Below are 23,125 nucleotides of genomic sequence, written 5' to 3'. Positions count from 1 at the left end.
TTAAGTTTAATCAGATCACGTTCGACTGAGGATTGGAATTGATCCATAGCAGGTACTCTGGAATTAACTGGATAGAATTCTTTATTAGATGCATGTATTGGAACTGAATGTATATTTCTCTCTGTGTCTGATCTATCTTTCATACTATTCAAATTCAACAAAACACATTGGTGCCTGAAATCCAAATCGCTATATTCATTTGTCACATGAGAAATAGATTCAAATCTATTGTCCGAATCCTGACTGCATTCAAAAAAATGGCGTTTCAATGTTAGGGACCTGACGAACCGGTTGACATCAAGAACTGTGTTGAATAAATCAAAACGTTCGGTCGGTACGAATCCAGATCAATGCCTCCCTTCTTCACTCACCTTTCTTTACTACTCACACTTTCTATACGTTATGTAACCATACTAACTTATCACAGTCTTCTGCTGTGAAGCAAGAAATAACTTCTTATAAATCTCTAAAGCATCTTTTGTCTCTTTTGTCTCTTCTCTTTCTCCTTCTGCTTGCAGCGGACATCTCTCCTAACCCAGGCCCACCTTCTGCTTATTTTAACACTTCACACAGAAACCCTGCTAACCTTTTAAAGATTCAGTGTATCCCCTCTTCTCCTCCTCCACCCGTAACCCCTTTTAAATGTGCCCTATGGAACGCCCGCTCTGTGTGTAATAAACTAGAATCAGTTCATGACCTCTTTCTTTCTAAGTCTTTTGACATGCTTGAAATTACGGAAACATGGATCCAGCAGGATGACTCCGCCTCTGTTGCGGCATTGTCTTATGGCGGTTTACACTTTTTGCACTGTTCCAGACCTGAGAATAGGCAGGGAGGTGGGGTAGGCATACTCCTCTCTCCACAATGCACTTTCCAGGTCATTCCTCCTGTACCCTCTCTTACTTTCCCATCTTTTGAGGTCCACACCCTTAGACTTTTCCACCCGTTCTCTCGAGTGGCTGTAGTATACCGTCCTCCTGGCTCACCCTATCAGTTCCTTGACCACTTTGCCTCTTGGCTCTCTCACTTTCTATCCTGTGACATTCCAACCATCATCATGGGAGACTTCAACATCCCTGTTAACACTCCCATTTCCCCTCCTGCCTCTCAGCTTTTTGCACTAACTACTTCTCTAGGTCTTTCACAACTCTGCGTTTCCCCCACTAATAGTGAGGGAAACATCCTCAATTTAATCTTCTCCCGACCATCTTTAATATCTTTCAACTTTCAGACCATAATCTCCTTTCTTTAACTTTCAATAATCCTTCACCTTCTCAGAATCCTTCCACCCATGTGCAATAGATACTCATCAACTCACAGAAAACTTACAGTCTGCACTATCCCCCATATCCTCTTTAAGCTGTCCAAACCTGGCTACTAACGACTATAATCACACTGTCAGAAGCGCACTAGATGAGATGGCACCACTCACTATCCGAAATTTTCAACACATATACAGGCAACCTTGGCACACTGAACAAACTCGTTTCCTTCGGCAGTGCTCAAGGATTGCTGAACGTCTGTGGAGGAAATCGCGCACATCTGCAGACTTTCTTCACTTCAGATTTATGCTAAAAATGTATAACTCTGCCCTTCACTTTACTAATCTCATATCCTCTCTATCTAACAACCCCAAAGGCTCTTTGATACCCTTCACTCCTTACTAACACCAAAGGTACAGCCACCTGTCACAGACCTTGGGCCTGAAGATCTGGCCACCTATTTTAAGGATAAAATTGTTTGTATTTACCAGGAAATAATTGCTCAATCCATTCACCCCTCCAATCCCCTTCCCTCCGGTACCTTATTTTGTTCACTCTCTTCCTTTGAGCCAGTCACAGAGGAAGAAGTGTCCAGGCTCCTTTCCTCTGCTCGCCCCACTACCTGCATCAGTGACCCCATCCCCTCACATCTGGTACAGTCTCTCTCCCCAGCAGTCACTTTTCACCTCACCAAGTTCATGGAACGCTTGGTCTATTCTCGACTAAGCCGCTATCTCTCAGCTAACTCCCTCCTTGACCCCCTGCAATCTGGTTTCCGCTCTTTGTATTCCACTGAAACTGCTCTTTCTAAAGTCTCCAATGATCTCCTCACTGCAAAATCCAAAGGTGACTATTCTCTCCTCATTCTCCTGAGGAAGAACTGGTGGCCAACAGTATCGAACGCCGCTGCAGGGTCCTTTAGGCCAATGGAGCGAAGCATCCTAAGGAAGAACTGGTTGTCAACAGTATCGAACGCTGCTGCTATCAGCAGCGTTCGATACTGTTGACCACCAGTTCTTCTTTAGGATGCTTCGCTCCATTGGCCCAAAGGGCCCTGCACTCTCTTGGTTTTCTTCCTATCTCTCTGATTGCACTTTCAGTGTCTCCTTTTCTGGATCTTTCTCTTCTCATCTTCCTCTCAGCGTCGGGGTTCCTAAGGGCTCAGTCCCAGGTCCTCTTCTCTTCTCCCTCTATACTGCCCTCATTGGTCAAACTATCAGCAGATTTGGTTTCCAGTATCATCTTTATTCTGATGACACCCAGCTATATTCTTCTGCATATAACATCACCCCTGCCTTCATCCAGAACACAAGTGAATGTCTCTCTGCTGTCTCTAACATCATGTCCTCTCTCTTTTTGAAACTTAATCTTTCTAAGACTAAACTTCTTGTCTTTCCACCATCTACTAACCAACCCAACCCTGACCTCTCCATCTTGTTCTGTGGCATCACTATAGCATTGAGGCAGCAGGCCCGCTGTCTTGGGGTTGTGCTGGACTATGACCTCTCCTTTTCACCATATATTCAATCTCTTGCTCGCTCTTGCCGGATGCATCTCAGAAACATCTCCAGAATCCGACCATTTCTGACATTTGAAATTTCTAAAATGCTAATTGTTGCACTTATTCACTCCCAACTAGACTACTGTAACTCCCTACTAATCGGTCTTCCACTTGCTAAACTCTCTCCTCTTCAATCTATTCTTAATGCAGCAGCCAGCCATCTTTCAGGCCAAACGCTACACAGATGCTAATCATTGCACTGGCTGCCTGTCTCCTTCCGTATTCACTTTAAAATAATAACCCTAATCCACAAAGCTCTAAATAAAAATGCTGCACTTCCCTATCTCTCATCTCAGTCTATCGCCCTTCCCGTGCTCTTCAATCTTCCAGTGACATTAGATTAATCTCTACCTTAATTTGAACCTCCCATGCACGTCTCCAGGACTTCACCCAAGTTGCTCCAATTCTCTGGAATGCCCTTCCCCGGACTCTCAGACTAATACCCACCCTCCAAAGCTTCAAACATGCTCTTAAAACCCATCTCTTTAGGCAAGCCTATCACACTCGCTAACTGCATGAAATGTCAACTCTCCCTTTACTAATCCATCCTATGTCCTATCTCCCATCTGTTATCCGGCAACGAACACTTGTCCCCACTAGCTGACTCCATATCGGAGGCCATATAACTATATACCTGCAAGTCAGAATATGTATTCTGTGACATGATGGGGGGGATAGTATAGAACCTACACTACACTACACCTACTCCACTACACGACACCACTACATCTACTCCACACAACTCCTGCTCCACCACATTCCACCTTCTCCTCTACACAACGCCTTCTCCTCCACCCAATGCCTGCTCCTTCACACAACGCCTGCTCCTCCACACAACGCCTGCTCCTCCATGCTACTCCTACTCCTAGTCATGTACGTTACTCCTCCAACTCCTAACAGATCACACTGAAAAATGCGGCTGTGGGGGATAGGGAAAACGTACAATGGTGGGGGGGGGGGGGGGTATTTGAGTATTTTTGGGATACAGTAAAGGGACAGCTCTCTAGCACAACTCTCTCTAACAACTTCAACACCAAAATGGCGCTAGAGAGGGTTGTGCTAGCTAGATAAGCCCCCCAGCGTAAGAGATCGCTGTCATTGGCCAATCTGAATCGATTGGCCAATGGCCGCAATCAACATCACAGGACCATTCACATTGGTCCTGTGATGTCATCGTGGGGTGTTGGCAACCGATGCCGACACATCCCACCGACGTGTCAGCCCATCAGCGTCACGGATCGCTATCATTGGCCAATCATGATTGTGTGCCCGATATCCTGCATGTGTCGCTTCCCCGCTCAGGTCCGCCGGAGTTCAACATCTTCCTCTCGGTGTATGTAAATGCCTCATATGCAACACAATTTTAAAGTTAAATGCCGCGCTTTTTCTGAATCTGTCAGAGGGCCCGCCCCCTGATTTGTTTTGCATGAAAGCCAACGCGATTGCGACACAATCAGATTGCGTGCGACAAAAACCCCTATTATGGGGCCAAAATGCAAATCAGCGGGAAACCCAACGTTTGTGCGGTCCGCGAACCCTTAGTAAATGTGCCCCAATGTGTCTACATAAAATATGTGACCCATTTTTTGTACTTTAAACATAATAATCACATTTATAAAAAATGTAAATATAAAGAGTAAAGCCAAAGTTTAAACATAAACAAGTTTATTGTCCTGCAATTAATACAAAATATGCAAAATGAGAAATCAACCCCCCCCCCCCAAAAAAAAATTAAAGTTGGCTATACTGCCAGGTCACTGCACCTGCCTCACTGCAAAAATATTGCGTAAACTCGTCCTGAACACGGCAACCAGAAACAATGTGACAATTACATATGTTCTGGGTTTGTTCTTTTATAGGCTACTCTGTATGTAATTCAATCAAACTTTGGAAATGTGGGTTACGCATGAAATTATGCAGAACATAGCATGCTTTCACCAAGCTATCTACATTATCAACATGCACACAAAGAGATCCCCGAAATATGCGCCACTGGTTTGACAGTATCCCAAAAGCACATTCAATAACCTTACGTGCTCTGGATAATCTTGCATTAAAGATGCGCTTACAATTAGTAAGGCCTCTATTGCAAAATGGACGCATCAAATGTGAAGAAAGCCCAAAAGCCTCATCTGCAATAAACGTGATTGCAGATTAATGTGATTTAATATCAAGTTTTTTCCCATTGAACTGGTCTCCCAAATTTGTGAGTCATTGGTGCTCCCATATGACCCTGTCTCTATAGCAATAAAATGAGAGTCTGCATCAGCCAAAGCAAACAGAAAAATACTTTTTATAATTAAAAAAATTGTGAACCAGAATTGGGGGGCTGGGTGAAGCATATGTGTTTGCCATTGAGTGCACCAATACAATTTAGAAAGTCATTTTTTTCCAAAAAATTATTAGAAATGAATTCAAATGCCTGAATATTTGGAAATGGCATGAATATCGGCTGCAGCTTTTCCCAAATGACACATACAGTTTCTTTCACAATATTAGATATAGTGCTTTTGCCTGTCAAAAATTCCAGATGCAGGGAGGCATAGCTTTCGCCAGTTGCCAGGAACCTGAAAATGAACGAGAAAAAAAAATGTTAGAGGCTAAAACATTTTTTTTAAAAACTACCGCAAAGTAACTAATAAACAATCTGTGGCAGAAATTGGCCAGCACATAACGGTTTCTTGCTTTGTTAGATCAGAAATACACAACTGCAGTAAAATGTCAAACTGCATGACATTCAGACGACAAAATGACTTGAATTTATGAGGACACCTGTATTAATAGAAAAGTTTACAGGGCAAAATTACCTTTGCAGCTCCGCAAATAATATACAGAAATGTCCATGCGTATCCCTTATCTGGAGAAGAGGGTGAATCCATAAGCGTTTGGGTTGCAGACTCTGTAAAAATGGTAAAGAGTCTAAAACTTACATTTAGACAATGTTTGGAAAAAATATCACATTATGAAAAACATATTACAAACAAATTCATAAGGGGAAAACAAATACCTTGAGAATTCTCCTTCTCCCTGACGCCATTCCCATAAGAATTGCAACTCCCCCAGAAAATAAAGGATGCATGGCGGACATCAAAACAATTGGGAAGGTAAAGATGAAAAAAGAATGAAAAAAAAATGATCAAAAACACACTTCTCCTTTAAGTACACACTTGCAGGACCAGACGCATCCAGGAAAAAAAAACAAGCGGTGCGTTCGCAATAATATATTGGCTAAACAGCTGTTTAAAATAAGAAACAAATGAATGCATGCATTTGTAAAATAAAAAATGCATGCGATAAAAACGCACATGCAAAAAAACCCACATGCGATCAAATTGAAATGAAAACGAAACCAAAGCCCAACGTGTGAACGCACCCTGAGGGTGCAGTCACACATCACGTTTAACGCATGCATTAATGCAAGCTTTAACATTGCGTTAACAAGCGCATGTGTTAACACATGTTACCATTGTGTTAACAGTTGTGTTTTGTAAACACAATGTTAACAGCTGTTCAATTAGGCAAATCTCACTTCAGCTGTTGCAATGCGTTTTTAAACCCATGTTGAATGCTATCAAGGAAAATGACAGCTCATGACACAAAAATAAACCTCAACTAGCTCATTCAGTGGGAAACATTTTGGATTAAGCACTTTTTCTCTTCTCAAGAAAGTATCGTATTAGTATTGAGTATCATGATACTTTTCAAGATATAGTATTGCACTTAATTCTGGTATCGGTACAACCCTAGTCCAAACGGAATAAAACAAGAGTGCAGTAAGCACAGACTCCTTGAGGATCTGTCTGGCTGCTGTACAGAGGAGAAACTGAACGCGACACTAGCGCACAGGGGGAGGTCCTCGACCCGAACGCACATGCGTTTCAAGGGAAACGCATGCGATTGTTAAGCCGATCGTATGCGTTTCTATGGAAACGCATGTGCATTCGGGTCGTGGACCTCCCCCTGTGCACTAGCGTCGCGTTATGAACGGACGCCTTGCGGTACGTGTGACCACGGCCTTAGGAGAGACTATAACTGGGGACAGCAGGGGGGGAGGGACTAGAACTGGGGGCATGATTGGGGGACTAGAACTGGGGGGCAGGAAGGTGGAACTAGAACTGGGGGCAGGAGGGGGTGGCTAGAACTGGGTCTTGTGTTACTCACGGACCATCTGGCACTCTTGTCTCTTGTATTCTCTCCTTCGATACTACAAGTGTGTAATGTTTCCTACGGCGTCCTGGTTTCTCTACTACGCATGCATGGTACCAATATGCTTTTTTTCCTCGAGAGCTCCGTTCTCTTGTAGGTATGGTTCCTTTAGTGCATGTAGTGAGTAGCCTCTTCGGTTTGTAATGGAGGCGTCATCATATTTCTAAATGTTGATCTCTTAAGAGAAATACAATTCTTTCTTGTCCAGCAGCAATTGAAAAAGAAGGTATAACCTTCGAAACGCGTTTAGCGACTGTGTCTATATATTTGGCACATGGGAATAGTGGTACTAAACGCATTACAACAGCTGAGGAGAGGTGATTTACCTCATTACATTACTGTTAACATTTGTTAACGCGGTATTAATGCATGTGTTAACTTATTGTTACCGCATGCGTTAACATCACGGTTACAATGCGTTTTATAAACGCAAATGTTAACAGTAATGTAATAAGGCAAATCACCTTTCCTCAGCTGTTGTAATGCATTTTAAACGCAATGAAAATGCAACCAAAGCGCAAAGTGTGAACGTGTTCTGAGAGTTCCCTCTGTACTGACTTTGTTATTGAGACCATGCTCAGTGTTGCGAATGAAACACCATTATCACAGCAGCCATCTTCATAGATTGCAGCAAACACTGTACCAAACCCTCAGCTGTGCACAGCTTCATTGAGTGGAGAGCAGGTGGCACAGCAGTCAGAAATGGACACTGTACAGAACCCTCAGCTATGCACAGTGTGAGTGAGTGGGGAGCAGGCTGCACAGCAGTCAGAAATGGAGACTGTATAAAACCCTCAGTTGTGCACAGCATCAGTGAGTGGGGAGCAGTCTGCACAGTAGTCAGGACCAGCGCAATCATCTGAGGAGTGGTTCAGCACTGAACTATCAGCACAGGACACTCTTCTCCAATGTCACCAGGCGAGCTAATCCCCCGCCACAGAAGAAGAAGAATGTTATGATTATATACACAGGCCCAGAAAAGTACATCCCCTCCAGACTCTACATTGGAATAGATCTACTGAAGGACTTTATGGGGTTTGATTCATCTGAGATCTATGCCCTGATCCACGTTCCCTTCAGCAGAATATGTGAACTTCAAACTTCAGTACCATCTAGACTTATTCTGGGGTCTAAAACTCCTGCTGTAAAGAGTAAAGTACCATCAGTGGAGGCAGCACTACAAGTACCAGCAATCACAGAAATTACATCCAGAGCTAAAAGCAAAGTGCCCAGAACCCTTGCAACAGAGACTGATGTCTCATCTGTAGAGGCTGCGCCACAGGTACCGGCAGTCACTGGAAAGTCAGTTCCTAACACAGCTAAAACATCCTAAAACTTCCTTCTAGTAAACTAAACTATTGTCATTTACATTGGTTTCAGAATACAAAAAATGGGACCAGCACTGCACAAAATGAGGTCAGGTAAAGAGTCTACAGGTCAATGCATGTAAAAATAGCTCAAACCACAAGGCAAAGAAAGGATACATGCCAAGTGACCAAGACAATACATTCTTTATTCATATATAAAAAAAAAACACCACAACACAAGAAGAGAATAAAAACCATTAAAAATGTGAACAATCACAGAATAATCTACCACAGGAAGAGCAAACATGTGATAGTGTTAGTGATCCTGGGACCACCAGCTCCCCCTGAAGACTAAAGCCTTATGTAACACAAAAAGATACAACAATATTATCCTATAATTGATTACACATTGGGCTAGGGAAAATGCAGTACCAATATATAATGTAAGCAGATTGCAAAAAAGTCACAAAAAAAGGGGGGTATTTTTTGTATAGAGCATGAGAGTATACAAGCAAAAGTAAATAAATATATGGTACCACACTGCTAACCTAAGTCAAGATATAAGCAAGTATTACCTGTGCGGCAAACATACACACAAGAGGGAGCTGGGGATGACCGCCCCACGCGTATCGCCACCTGCTGTGGCTTCCTCAGGGGTCACCCCTCACCCCTGAGGAAGCCACAGCAGGTGGTGATAGGCGTTTTTGTTGAAGTCCATATTAAATGTTTTTTTACTTTTCATCTGCAACGATAGATCGCTTCTGATTTTTTGAAACTGTCGTTTCACCGTCATGGGTCATAATTCTCAAATTAAGAATGGCAAGAAATATCTATTTATATTGATAATTAACAACAGGAGACTTACCTGAAGAGTAATGCCCATGTGTATGCAGCTAAGAGAGACTGCAGACACGGGCCGCACTTCTGGTCCTTTGGCCTAGAAAGGAATGATGGTGTGGGAGTTCTCTTCACTGACATGGACATCCAAGTGGAGCGAGTCCTGGAGATCTTCCCCGGCCACTGCTTAATGCTGGACTTTATCATGAACACTGTACATTGTAGAGTTGTGAATGTATATGCTCCTCAGACTAGAAAGGATAGAAGGGAGTATCAAGCCATATTGCTTTACATCTAGAGTGTTTATGATGTGTGGTGTGACTATAATAGCATCTCCTGTAACTTAAATTCCAGTAGTAAATGAGAAAACCCCAGCACTTCGAGGTAGGTGAAAAATAAACGTTCTTCTTTATTTAGCAAAACAAAATGTAACACTCAATAGGAAAACACGTTTTTTCCGCTCCGCCTGAGACTTCATCAGTGCTGTGAATGTCTGTGTGTTGGGAAGCTTCTTCCCTCCCAGTAGAAATCTGTAAAGACTTAATGAACTGACGGCCATTGTCTCTGCTTAATACGGATTATAAAATCCTGGCTAAGATTTTATATTTCAGGCTGAGTGAGGTGGCGGCTGAGCTGATCATTGCCAACCAGATATGTGATGTGAGAGGTCCAACTATAGAGGGCTCATTACTGCTGGTGAGGGAAGCGGCCTATGTCAAGCAGCATCATGTTGGGGCATACATTGTCAGCCTAGACCAGAGTAAAGCCTTTGATAGAGTTCACCATGGCTACTTGTACCAAGTGCGGTTGGAGTATGGCCTTCCTCCGCATTTTGTCCAGTGGCTACAGCTTCACTATAAGGAGGCAATGAGCCAGCATTTAGTTAATGGTCACCTTGGAGACCCTTTCTGGATCATGTCGGGTGTGAGACCAGGCTGTCCCCTCAGACCCTTGCTATATGTCTTCAGTTTAGACCCCTTTCTAAGAAAACTGTTTGGCAGTAAGGAATTTACAGGATTGAAGTGTCATTTGCAGAGTAAAGTTGAGGTGGTAAAGTTCTGTGCCTATGCAGATGATGTGACAGTCTTCATGGAGACAGCAGCTTTCTCCAAGGTGTCTAGCACAACCATGAACATGGGGAAAAGCGAGGCTCTGTGGCTGGGTGATGAAAATGGGGTCTTCTCTGTTCTCTTCAGGACAGTAGAGGATAAAGATTCTGGGAGCTGTGTTTGGAGCTGTAGCTGAAGGGAAAGTAAACTGGGATGAGAAGCTGGCCGTGTGTGAGCAGAAGATGCGGAGCTGGGGGCACAGGAAGCTGACGTACCATGAGAAGGTCAGAATGGTGAGAACCTTCCTGCTCCCCATCTTCTTGTATGTCAGTGTGGTGTTCCCTGGGCCAGACAATTTACTTTAAGACTGACCAATGTTTTCATCTACTTTTTGTGGGGCAGTACAGTCATTGTGGTCAGGAGGAACATGGTCTGTCTTCCTCATAAAGAGGGTGCTCTCTCCATGCCATGTCCAGAGCTTTTCTATGATCTAATGTTTTTGATGAAAATTCATTTTCTCAAATCTGTTTAAAAGCCATATCCAGAAATTTGTGTCTATGTGGTCGGTCAGGGACCTGATAAAGAGGGTGACAGCCCCGTAAAGCGTAACATTTCCTGTTATGGGGTCCATATCATCGGTAAGACCATTAGATGGAAGATCTTGTATGAAAATGTTAGACAGCTTTCCAGAAAGCAGTTATAAGAGTTATACAATGATCTTCTAAGGTCTAAGTTTGGTGTCCAAATACAATTATGTGGAGCTCTGACACCAGATTTGAAACAGGCTTCAAAAACCCTAGAGGACCCCAGAGTCCACCCTCATATGAGGGATGTGTCACCAGGGACCTCATTTTTGCTAAAAATAGGTTGCAGAAGCTTATTACACCTGTAGTGCAAATCTGCCTGCCTTTTCTAAGAATTTGCATTACAATATAATTGTGTGTTATAACTAACCTTGCTCCCTGACAAAATCCTGGGGTAGTCACAGGGGCTGGACTTTGGTTTGCATGCATTTCAAAAAACAACATGTGCCTTGTCTGTGTCACTCCCTCCTCAGAGCTTAGTCCCAAACTTTGTGCTCCTGTCTAGCTCCACCTCCTGCTCCTTCTCAGAGGTCACAGCCTGGTCAGCCTGACATCAGTGGGGGTGGGACAGAGCTGTATAGGAGAACAAAGATGGAGGCAGCCTGCAGCTCAGACAAGTCACATGTTGTTTTTTGAAATGCATCCAAACTAAAGTCCAGCCCCTGTGGCTACCCCAGGATTTTGTCAATATTCAAGAGTAAGTTATAACACACAATTATATTGTAATGCAAATGCTTAGAAAAGGCAGAGAGACATTTCAGCTCTGTAGGTGTCATGGGCTTTTACAATCTGTCTTTGGTGAGAGGTTCCCTTTAAGTGCAGGAATGTGTCCTAGGGAAGAGTACCAGTAGGAGACCATGCAGCATCATCTGCTGGAGTGTCATTTCAGTGTGTCAGTGTGGGAGGTTGTGTCCAAGTCCTAACATCTACCACATCTAGTGGGGCAGCCGTACGCACAGCTACTGTATGGGCTTTTCCGACCAGAACTCAGCAGATACAGTAAGAGTTCCCTATATGTGATAAATATGGTGACCGTCTACCATCTGTGGTGTGCCCGCTGCTGCCTGGTCATGAGTAAGGAAGTCCTGACCCGGGCTACAGTAACACATAACATCATAGATAGTCTGAGGAGCGTCTATAGAAAGGATATGACATCCAATCCCAGTAATATGTACTGGAGGAACATCCATATGTCAATAATTGTGTGATGTTTGTTATATTATTCATGTAAAATTACTTTCTACTTGCATTCTTTATTTTATGATTTTATTGTGAATTTATTGTAATATTTTGATGCAAGTTTTTAAATAAAAGATCATTATAATAGTTACATTCTTGTACATAGGGGGCAGCATTATAGTAGTTTTATTCTTGTACATAGTGGGCAGTATTATTGTAGTTATATTCTTGTACATGGTTTGGGGTCACCACAACATAAGGAACTGTATTGCGGGGTCACGACATTAGAAAAGGTTGAGAACCACTGATATAGAACAATACATATGATCCACTAACAGTTACTTCTATACACTTACAGTCTGTGGTGGAGACAGAAATCTTCTTAAGGTATCCTAGATATCTCATGATAACAGTGACAGTGGTCTGTACAGAGGAATCTGCACAGGAAGCTCAGTGTCTGCTCTCTGTGCAGTATCCTGGCAGACATGAGCTGGATCCCCTCCACCATCCTCACACAGTCGGCGACTGCATGAGAGAGTGGGGCACAGCTTCACCAGCCTTTGCGGCTCGATCCCGGGAGACTTGGTGTCAGGACATGTGTCCAGAGCATCAGTAGTGTACACACAAAGGGGCAGATCCCGCGGTGCGTTGTCTGACGAGGATTCAGATCTGCCGCGATTCACTAAGGTCGTGCGTCCAATTTCCTGCGCGCTGAGATCCACCGGAGTTCACCTTCTTCTTCCTGGAGCATGTAGTGCTTCCGTTTTTAAATTCTGCGCTCTCTCTGAATTCGCCGGGTTGTCCGACAGCACAAACCCCGATTTCTGTTGCATGCAAGCCGGCGCTAATGCACCATAATCCGATCGCATGCGCCAAAAACCTGGGGCAATTCGGTGCAACATAGAAATATTCGGGAAACCCAAAGAAATGAGCCCCAATTACTGGCTCCGGTCACATGACCGTCCATCGGGACTGCCAACTGCAGTAATGAAGTGTCTGCAGCGTGGCCAGGACTGAAGGAAGGGGTAGAAAAACCCCAAAGCGTAAGGTTTATTTTAACCGGTTCGCGACCGCCCGCCGTGTATTCACGGCGGCGGTCGCGTTCCGATGCACCGGCACCGATCGCGGGTGTTTTCTTGCAGAACGCCGCCGGCAAAGCTGCCGGCGGCTTCAAACAGATGGCGGCGCATGGGTGCCGCCATCTTTCTGAGGATCGCCGCTCCCCGTGACGTCATCGGGGAGCGGCGATCCGTTGCCATGGTAGCTTCGGGTCTCACGAAGACCCGAAGCTACTTCGGGTTAACCCATTCATTACAATGTGCGATCAGTACATTGTAATGTATGAGGAGTAAAATCCCCATATACTGCCATACTGTAGTATGGCAGTATATGGTAGGATCGATCAGACAACCTAGGGTTAAAGTACCCTAGGGAGCCTGAAAAATAGTAAAAATAAAAGTTAAAAAAAAGTTAGAAAAAAAAAATTCTAATAAAAAAAACCTAAAAATTCAAATCACCCCCCTTTCCCTAGAACTGATATAAATATAAATAAACAGTAAAAATCATAAACAAATTAGGTATTGCCGCGTCCGAAAATGCCTGATCTATCAAAATATAATAACGTTTTTTCACTGCGTTTATCCCCGTAATGGAAAATCGCGTCCAAAGTCAAAACTGGCACTTTTTTGCCATTTAAAAAAAAATAAAAAATTCTATAAAAAGTGATCAAAAGGTCGTACAGTCCTAAAAATAATATCATTGAAAACATCATCAAAAGTCGCAAAAGATGACACCACCCTCAACTCCATACACCAAAGTATGAAAAAGTTATAAGCACAAGAAGACGGCAAAATAAAAAAAAAAATTTTGTTCATGAGGTTTTAATTTTTGTAAATGTATGAAAACATTATAAAACCTATACAAATTTGGTATCCCTGTAATCGTACTGACCCAAAGAATAAATTAGATGCATCATTTGTGGCGTGAAGTGAAAGCCGTAATATCCAAGCCCACAAGAATACGACACAAATGCGTTTTTTCACCATTTTCACTGCATTTGGAATTTTTTTCCCGCTTCCCAGTACATGGTATGTAATATTTAATACCATCACTATGAAGTGCATTTTGTTACGCAAAAAATGAGCCGTCACATAGCTTTTTACGTGTAAAAATAAAAAAGTTATAAATTTTTGAAGGTGGGGAGTGAAAAATGGAAATGAAAAAACGGGAAAGGGCCCGGTCCTTAACCGGTTAAAGGAGTAAATTTGCCTGTATATGCGTCTATAACCCTTGAAAAGACGTTAACACAATCTCTGGTCAAAACAAACTTTAAATCAAAATAGATTTGTTTAATACTGTGAACTAAATTTTTTTAAAGGGAATCTGCTCATCAGGGACCTCATTTTCATTAAAGACAGGTTACAGAATCCTACAGGAGAACAAAAGGGCCAACCCAGATATCACAGGCCCAACGTTGGCTACCGAGGTCAAGGTCGCTTCTTATTTTTCCTCACATCACCCTTGATTGCTATTCCTCTCCTCGCCTATTATACCCATTCCAGGCCCTACCTATAAAGGTTATGACTAGCTTCCTTCCTGAGGTACAATGCTTATTTTCCTGTTCTAGACTACAGAGGTCAATATTATACACAACAAAAGACACTGGGGCCCTGGCATTACCAGACATGATATTACCATGCATCCTACCTGTGTAGTTTATTAGATTGGCAGAAACATCAACTCTCCAAAGCCTGGGTTTTGATTGTACCAAAGGAAGGCAGGATAGTGGAGTCTGAGTGAAGTAGTGGTCAGAGTAAGTGGTAGTGCTCACTTTCCTAACACCCCACTATCAACGCCCCCTTTCTAGCGTAGATAGAGCCTAGGTATATTCTCCGGTGACTAACCCTTTTATGCTGACCATGGGAAATCCAGATTTACCCCCTGGGCTCTCACTCCCGGTCTTCAGACAGTGGGTAGCTTCTGATCACTTCAGAGCCTGTCATTTCATTGTTGATGGTGATTGGTGCAAAGGGGAGACCCCTGTTGCTCCTCCTGATCTTATATGGGCAACCCCTTGTCAGGGTTTACAACTTTCCCACTTTCTATACCTAGTGACTCCCTCCATATTCTCGAGGAGGTATAGAGAGGAAGAAAGCCATGGTTTAAAGCATCATATGAAACTGCGGTATCATGACCACCATAGAAAACAAACATTCATGCCAGAATATGTCCAGTTTGAAGATTGCCAATGACCATCTGGATGATCAAGAGAAGGCATAAGAAAAGGTTAAATTGTCAGGTGAGACCAAAGTACAATATTTTGGGATCAACTTCACTTGCCTTAAGAAGTATGAGTACAACCCCAACAACACCTTCACAATCGTGAAGCGTCGGGGTGAAAGCATCAGGCTTTGGGTCAGCTTTTCTGCAAAAGGGGACAGGATAAGTGCACCATATTGAATGAAGGGTGGAGGTGGCTATGTATCACAAGATTTTGGCAAAATCCTTCTTCCCTTCTTCTTGGCCCAATCGAAAATCTTTGGAGGAAGCTGGAATGTTCAAGCCCTGAAACATTTGGAGAAGATCTGTACAGAGGATTGGGACAATATCTCTGTTGCACTGTATGAAAATTTAGTCATAACCAACAGGAAACATCTGACTTCTTTTATTGCAAACAAAGGTTTCTATGCCAAATATTACATTCAAGTTTTCTATTATATCAAATAATAATTTCAATAGTAGAGTATGATAAAATTACAGACCTCTATGCATTCTTTGTTGGTGGGAAAACTTGCAAAATTGACCTTGTATCAAATACTTAATATCCCCACTGTATTTAGCGTAAATGGTTTGGCATTATCCATAGATACAAAACAGTATGAACAAATAATCCAGTTAAACTGTATAAAAAAATACACAAGTAAAATACTACAGTGATTTTTTTTTATAAAATACTTTTGAAAATTTCAACAGCAATTTCAACTTTCACACTGCACATTTTTTCAGCTATTGTTTTGCCTATTTATCTTTGGCCCAACTTTCACAAACAGATTTAAAAAAAGGCCAAAAAAAAATAAATAAATAAAAATCAATGAATTAGCATTCTCCAGGCTTGTGGAAGGACGTAGAAGACAGCATTTCTGATTTGCAACTTTTTAAAAAGTACATTACAATTGAAAAGTCACTTTACACTTCTCAGGTAAACGTTAGGAAGATGCAACTTTATGATATAAAAGCAAATTTTTATTCTACTTTCTGAAAAAAAATTACAAAACACAGAAGAACAATAAGAACAGATTAAACTGTCAAAACCACAGCGATAAATCCAATAAATATTCAACATAGTAGGTGCCTATTCTTTCCTTTAAACATTCATTACATAATGCTTTATAGAAGAAATGCTCCAGAAACTTGCTAACCAAACATTCAAACTTTTGAATGTTTTACAGATGTTTTTAGGCAGGGTTTCCATGTTCAGGTATATCCATGCAGTTTTTAAAGCCAAAACTAGGTGTCGATCATACTGAGCGGAAACTTATAAATAATGGAGTATTTCACCTCTTTTTTTTAAATTCCATTTCAAATAATAATAATCTTTATTTATATAGCGCCAAATTCTGTAGTGCTTTACAAATCATATACACTAATATGCTTCATTCCTTCATTTGAAAGCAGCACACCTACAATACATGTAAAGAGTAAAAAATAATAACAAACAGTGATAGAAAATGTAAACAATTATTAAATCCAATGGAGATACAAGTAGCACATGGATAAAGTAACAAACAGAAAAAGTATTACACAATGCCCGGGTGTGAACAAGTTGCTATACTAATGAGCCCCTGCTCTACTTATAAAGTGCTGGATATACTGTACCAAAATGTCCTAATTGTGGAACAAAGACGACAAAATACTATGTAAAGAAGGACGAGCTTTCCATCACCGGACCTGGTTGTAAGCCAGGGATAAAGAAGAAGGAAAATGTCTAATTACAACAGATAACAAACCAGCAGGGGAACATGATGAATAAGGGAAACACCACGCTGACATGTGTTTCGCCTATTACGGCTTCTTCTGGGGGAGTGCCAGGAACTACTAGCCATTATCCAATGACATAGCTGTATTTCACAAACCACGTATGGTTAATCACATACCGACCTGGGATAGCAGACCACGATTCCCATCTCCCTAACACTATATTGCATCATAATAGCGTGATACCGGGCTATTATCACGTGACTGCAATGCCTCATCCCAGGGGGCGGAACATGTATGTGATGCCTAACCGCAAGACAAGGATATGATCGGAAATCGCGAGAGAACGGACCCACAAAGGTGAACCCCTTACTCATGCGAGATCTCCACTTAGCAACAGCATCAGGACGCTACAACTAATATATAAATTAGAAAACCCACAATCTGCCACACATTTACATTTAGACGCTATTTCAAAAGTCGTTAGACACAATTGTATATAACATCTCCAAAAATAGTGACCATATGGGAAACAGAGAATTATCGACCTAACACAAAAGAATACAACCCTAAACAGTATGACTAAAGTGACTAAAGTGATTGTAGATTGAATAAATATTACACACATGAAAGTCAATAAACATCAAGTGATAATCCTAACACTATACAAATCAGATTATGAATATAAACCCTAAATACATAGTAAAAAGATTTTTTTTTAAATGATATAAATCTCATATATATTACCAGCACATCTATAGAAAGTGTAAACCCATAGTACAAAAGTATATATAACATGGCCAAATGGTGTAATGTGAAAAACATCCATCCCTATACAGTACAATTATTATAATGACCTTAGCATAGAAACACACTGTACCAAAAATTCATAGTACACATCCCACTGAAATGTGCCCCCTTGTATTTTGTTTTGTGTGGTCACTTTTCACTATCACTTGGGTTGCACTGCATGTCACTTAGTGTTCAGGATTGTATAATTTTGCATCATGGATTCAAAGATTGCTTTACTTATTACATTGTTATGTATATTATTTAATTTTTTTTATATTCACTATTTACTATGTATTGTAGGGCTTATATTTACTGCTCTGCATTTAACATTTGTTTTTATGGACGATAATAAGAGGTTAGGGCACTTGAAGATTTTTTTGGTGTGCGTTTCATGTACTTTGAACTTTCTACAAGGGGGCACATTTCAGTGTGATGTGTACTATGAATTTTAGGTACAGTGTGTTTCTATGCTAAGGTCATTATAATAATTGTACTGTATAGGGATGGATGTTTTTCACATTACGCCATTTGGCCATGTCATATATACTTTTGTACTATGGGTTTACACTTTCTAGTGTGCTGGTAATATATTTATGAAATGTATATCATTTATCATTTTTAAAAAAAACCTTTTTACTACGTATTTAGGGTTTACATTCATAATCTGATTTGTAGAGTGTTAGGATTATCACTTGATGTTTATTGACTTTCGTGTGAAATATTTATTCAATCTACAGTCACTTTAGTCATACTGTTTAGGGTTGTATTCTTTTGTGTTAGGTTGATAATTCTCTGTTTCCCATATGGTCACTATTTTTGGAGATGTTATATACAATTGTGTCTAACGACTTTTGAAATAGCGTCTATATGTAAATGTGTGGCAGATTGTGGGTTTTCTAATTTATATATTAGTTGTAGCGTCCTGATGCTGTTGCTAAGTGGAGATCTCGCATGAGTATGGGGTTCACCTTTGTGGCTCCGTTCTCTCGCGATCTCCGATAATATCCTCGTCTTGCGGTTAGGCATCACATACATGTTCCACCCCTTGGGATGACCCATTGCGGTCACGTGATCGTGACCCATACCCACAATACTATGACACGGAGCACGTTGAGCCCTCCCCACAGATACTGGTGATCACGTGATAATGGCCCCGGTATCGCGATATTATGACGCAATATAGCGTTAGGGAGATAGGAATCGTGATCTGCTATCCCAGGTCGGTATGTGATTAACCACACATGTGGTTTGTGAAATACAGCTATGTCATTAGATAATTGCTAGTTAAATACTGTCTGTTCTATGTTCCTGGCACTCCCCCAGAAGAAGCAGCTTAATAGGTGTAACACGTGTCGGGGTGGTGTTTCCCTTGTTCTGTGGTTGGTATTTATTCATTATGTTCCCCTGCTGGTCTATTGTAATTAGACATTCTCCTTCTTTATCCCTGGCTTACAACCAGGTTCAGGTGATGGTTAGCTTGTCCTTCTTTACATAGCCTTTATCAATGTGCTACTTTTATTTTCATTGGGATTTAATAAATGTTTACATTTTCTACCACTGTGTTTGTTATTATTTTTTACTCTTTATATGTATTGTAGGTGTGCTGTATTATTCTGGAGGGGTTAGCCATTGGCCATATACTTTCACCCCCAAAACCCCCTTTTTAGGTATGGTCCATTTGAAAGTCACACCATAATAACTGTACTAAAATGTGGTGACAGAAGTGAACTTACAGTGGGAAAATTAGTATTTGATTTAGCAAGTTCTCCCACTTACAAAAGAATGAAGAGGTCTGCAATTTCTATCATAGGTACACTTAAACTGTGAGAGTGGTTGTGCTCTTCAATCATCTATATTAATTGAACCTGTCCACATACTTTATCATACTCCAACCTCTCCACCAGACAAGACCAAAATGATGTCTAATGACACCAGGTACAAAATTGTAGACCTGCACAATTAGGGCTGGAATGGTCAACAGGACAATAGAAAATCAGCTTCCAGAGAAGGCAACAACTTTTGGCCTAATTATTAGAAAATAGAAGAAACACAAGATAACTGTCAATCTTATTTTGATTTGGGGCTCTATGCAAGATCTCAACCTTCTTAGAAAGATAAGGCGACAGCTCAGAACTAGATAGGAGGTCCTGGTCAATTACCTAAATTGAACTGGGGCCACAATCTCAAAGATTACTGTTAGTAACACACTATGCTGTCATGGATTAAATACATGCAGGGCAGACAAGGTGCCCCTGTTCAAGTCAGCACATTTCCAGGCCCGCCCTAACCATCAGATGAGACCAAAATAGAACTTTTATTTTTATCAACCCAACTCGTTATGTTTGGAGGAATAAGGAAACTCAAGAACCCGGTTTCAATTGAAAAGAATGGGGATAAATACATCCTACTTTGAGTGGTGCTTGTCAGCAAAGGGGAAAGGACTACTGAACCGCATAGATGTATCGCACTATTTTGGCCAACAACCTCCTTTCCCCAGTAAAAGCATTGAAGATGGGTCGTGTTTGGGTCTTCCAGCATATCAATGACCCAAAACTGACAGCCACTAAGAAGCACTTTTTCAATAGAAGCCTGGAGTGGCTGATGTAATTATTGAAAAGTTTTTTATATTCTGTCTCTCACAGTTGAAGTGTACCTACAAAAATGATAGACTTCTCTGCATAGGTTGGAAAACTTGCAAAATCCTCAATGTATTAAATATTTTTTTTCTGCACTATATGTATGACAACACCTATAGGTCTAGATCTAATGTGACAACATTACCAAACCACTTAAATGCCTATACAATCAAAGTGTCAAACTTGCTACAAGATATGCACCTTTTGCATGCGTCCTGTTTTCTAACTACACTGCCCTTGCTAATACACTAACTGTATTTGGCTACAATAAAAAATTAGGCCACCGGACTATAATCTATGGAATATTCCCCCCTCACAACATGTTTCGCCACAGATATGGCATCCACTAAAGTGCAGGGGAGCCCCGAGGACACCACTTCTGTGCAGAAACTTGTAGGGGGACTATTCCAGAGACTTTAGGCCAACAACATATTTATTTATAGAACACAATTAATTCCATGGTGCTCTACCATCAGTAAGTGGTTCACATACATTACATTAAGACAAATGCAAGTACAAATTCAAAACTACATTGTTCAGGAGACAAATGGAAGGAGGAACCTGCCTGTGAGGGCTCACAATCTATATGTAAGGGAAAATGGAGACACGGGGTAAGGGAGAAAAAGAATAAAAGTTATTGTAGATTGTAGACAATCCTAAACAGATCAACATACTTTACCCCAATATATTGTTCACAAAATTAAATGGTCAAAAGCAAGCATCATGACCATGACTCGGGTATTCTAAGCCTTGTATAATAATCAGGATAATAAATAACTTATTAGTATACTGGGATATGGCACTGAATATAACTAGCCAGCACAGCTTGGCCTCCAGCTATCTGTGTGCTTTCTTGCTAAAGTTTTAAATCCAATCACACCTCGTAAAACATTCTATCCTATACTTCAAAAACTGCATGAAAAGACTTGGACATGTAAACCCAGCCTAACGTTCTTGTTAATTTCATTTTCTTACACACATCAGATGGAGAAAAATATAGTAGTTCAGTTTTAGAAGGTCCACAATAAAAAATAAAATGTGAATTCAGATTTGCACACTGTGCTTATCCATTGTAGTGCTGCTGGTACCGTAAATTGAGTTCTCGCAATTCTCGCTCTCTTACACGCCTAGACTTTGTCGACTTTGTGGATCGGCTGGAACGAACAGACTGTGCAGACTTTGTACTCTGACAGCGGGATGATGCTCGCTTGAGAAGGTTTTGAGAGATGGACCTGTGCAGATTTTTCATAGATGAAGATGCAGCCATACTTACAACCCAGGGATGTTTAAGAGCCTGTGTTGCAGTCATTCTCTCAGAAGGCTCCACCATAAGCAAACGATCAATAAAATCTTTTGCAAGATTTGAGACACTTGGCCATGGCTGCAGATTAAAGACAAAATAGTTTGAGCATTTCATATTGGTCTAAAATGCCATGCAGTCTACAAAAATACAAGTAGAAACCATGTTGATAACCCCTTATCTCTCCCTTGTTCCTGCTAATGAAAAATCTCTTAGAACTGAAACCATATTCCATATTAACCCCACAACATTCTGGCAATTTCGTTTTTGTATTTCCAATGGTCCCTCCCCATGTTCCAAATAAAGGCATAACTTTTTTATTTTTCAGTTTACAGGCATATCTAAAAAACAGATTGGGGCTTATTTACTAAGGGTCTGCGGCCACACTTTCAGAGTTTTTTCCGACATTTTTGGGTTTTGCGCGGCTGTAACAGGTATTTAACGGGATTGTGTCGCGGCTTTCATGCGACAGACAACGGGGGCCGGGCCGTTGGACAATCCGACTGATTCGGACTGAGTGTAGGATTTACCTTCCAAACTGTGTCGCAAAATCAAGCACTTACACGCACCAGGAAGAAGAAGTTGAACTCTGGCAGACCTGAGCGGGGAAGCGACACATGCAGGATATCGGCTACACGATCTTAGTGAATCACAGCAGAGTGAATTCTGGTCGAAAATATGCACTTTCTGGGAACTCGCGGACCGGGTAAATAAATGACCCCTATTGTAACTTAGTACATCGTGCACTGATCCCCAAACTTTTTTTTGTATCTGAACCCAAAATTTTTTCCACAGGGACCGGTTTGAGAGAAAGCTCCTTACAATGGTCCCTGGGAAAATAAATGGGTTTTCCCACAAATACCCCATATCTAGCCCCAACCTATATAATGTGCCATTTCCAGCAGCCCTCGGTCTAAAATGTCTCCTTTTCTGTAGCCCCCTTGCTAATGAAATGTCCACAACAAACCCCCCTTTAATGAAATGTCCACAGCAGATCCCCCCCTCGCTAATAATAATTCTTAATTTATATAATGCACACAGATTACGCAGCGCTGCACAAAGCAAGCCAAATTGGTTCCTGTCCCAAAGGGGTTCACATTCTAAACAATCTACCAGTATGTTTTGGAGTGTGGGAGGAGACCGGAGGCTCGGGAGGAAACCCACGCAAACACTGAGAGAACATACAAACTCTTTGCAGATCCCCCCCCCCTAATTAAATGTCCACAGAAGAGCACCCCTCGCTGATGAAATAACCAAAAAATAACAGAGGCCTCCCCCCCCTTAACCCCTTACGATATGGCCATTTTGCCTTCCAGACATGGATCCTTTTTTATAAATCTGACAAGTCACCATACGTTATCATACCTTTGGAACGTTTTAACATATCCATGTGATTTTGAGAGTGTTTTATCGTGCCACATTGTACTTCATGTTGGTT

The 23,125-nt window shown here is 41.4% G+C and overlaps 1 protein-coding gene across 3 annotated transcripts in view; it reads right to left on the bottom strand.

The window, feature by feature from the left end:
- Nucleotides 1-4,516: 4,516 nt before the first annotated feature.
- The window catches only part of PSKH1 (protein serine kinase H1), an 83,927-nt gene continuing 65,318 nt past the window's right edge, over nt 4,517-23,125 (bottom strand). Inside the window, exons 3-4 of one of the 3 annotated variants that reach the window (XM_072117740.1) lie at nt 5,631-5,722; nt 4,517-5,390 (exon numbers count right to left, since the gene is read on the bottom strand). In XM_072117740.1, the coding sequence (XP_071973841.1) occupies nt 5,123-5,390; nt 5,631-5,722 (360 nt within the window). In that variant the 3' untranslated portion in view covers nt 4,517-5,122. Of the gene's footprint in view, nt 5,391-5,630; nt 5,723-18,753; nt 21,769-23,125 lie in introns of those variants that run through there. The other 2 variants (XM_072117739.1, XM_072117742.1) reach the window with 2 other exon arrangements.

The sequence above is a fragment of the Engystomops pustulosus genome, chromosome 7 (genome assembly GCF_040894005.1).
Source record: "Engystomops pustulosus chromosome 7, aEngPut4.maternal, whole genome shotgun sequence".
Lineage (NCBI taxonomy): Eukaryota > Metazoa > Chordata > Amphibia > Anura > Leptodactylidae > Engystomops > Engystomops pustulosus.
The sequence above is the reverse complement of the archived record's forward strand: the minus strand, read 5'-3'. Positions and strand labels throughout refer to the sequence as shown.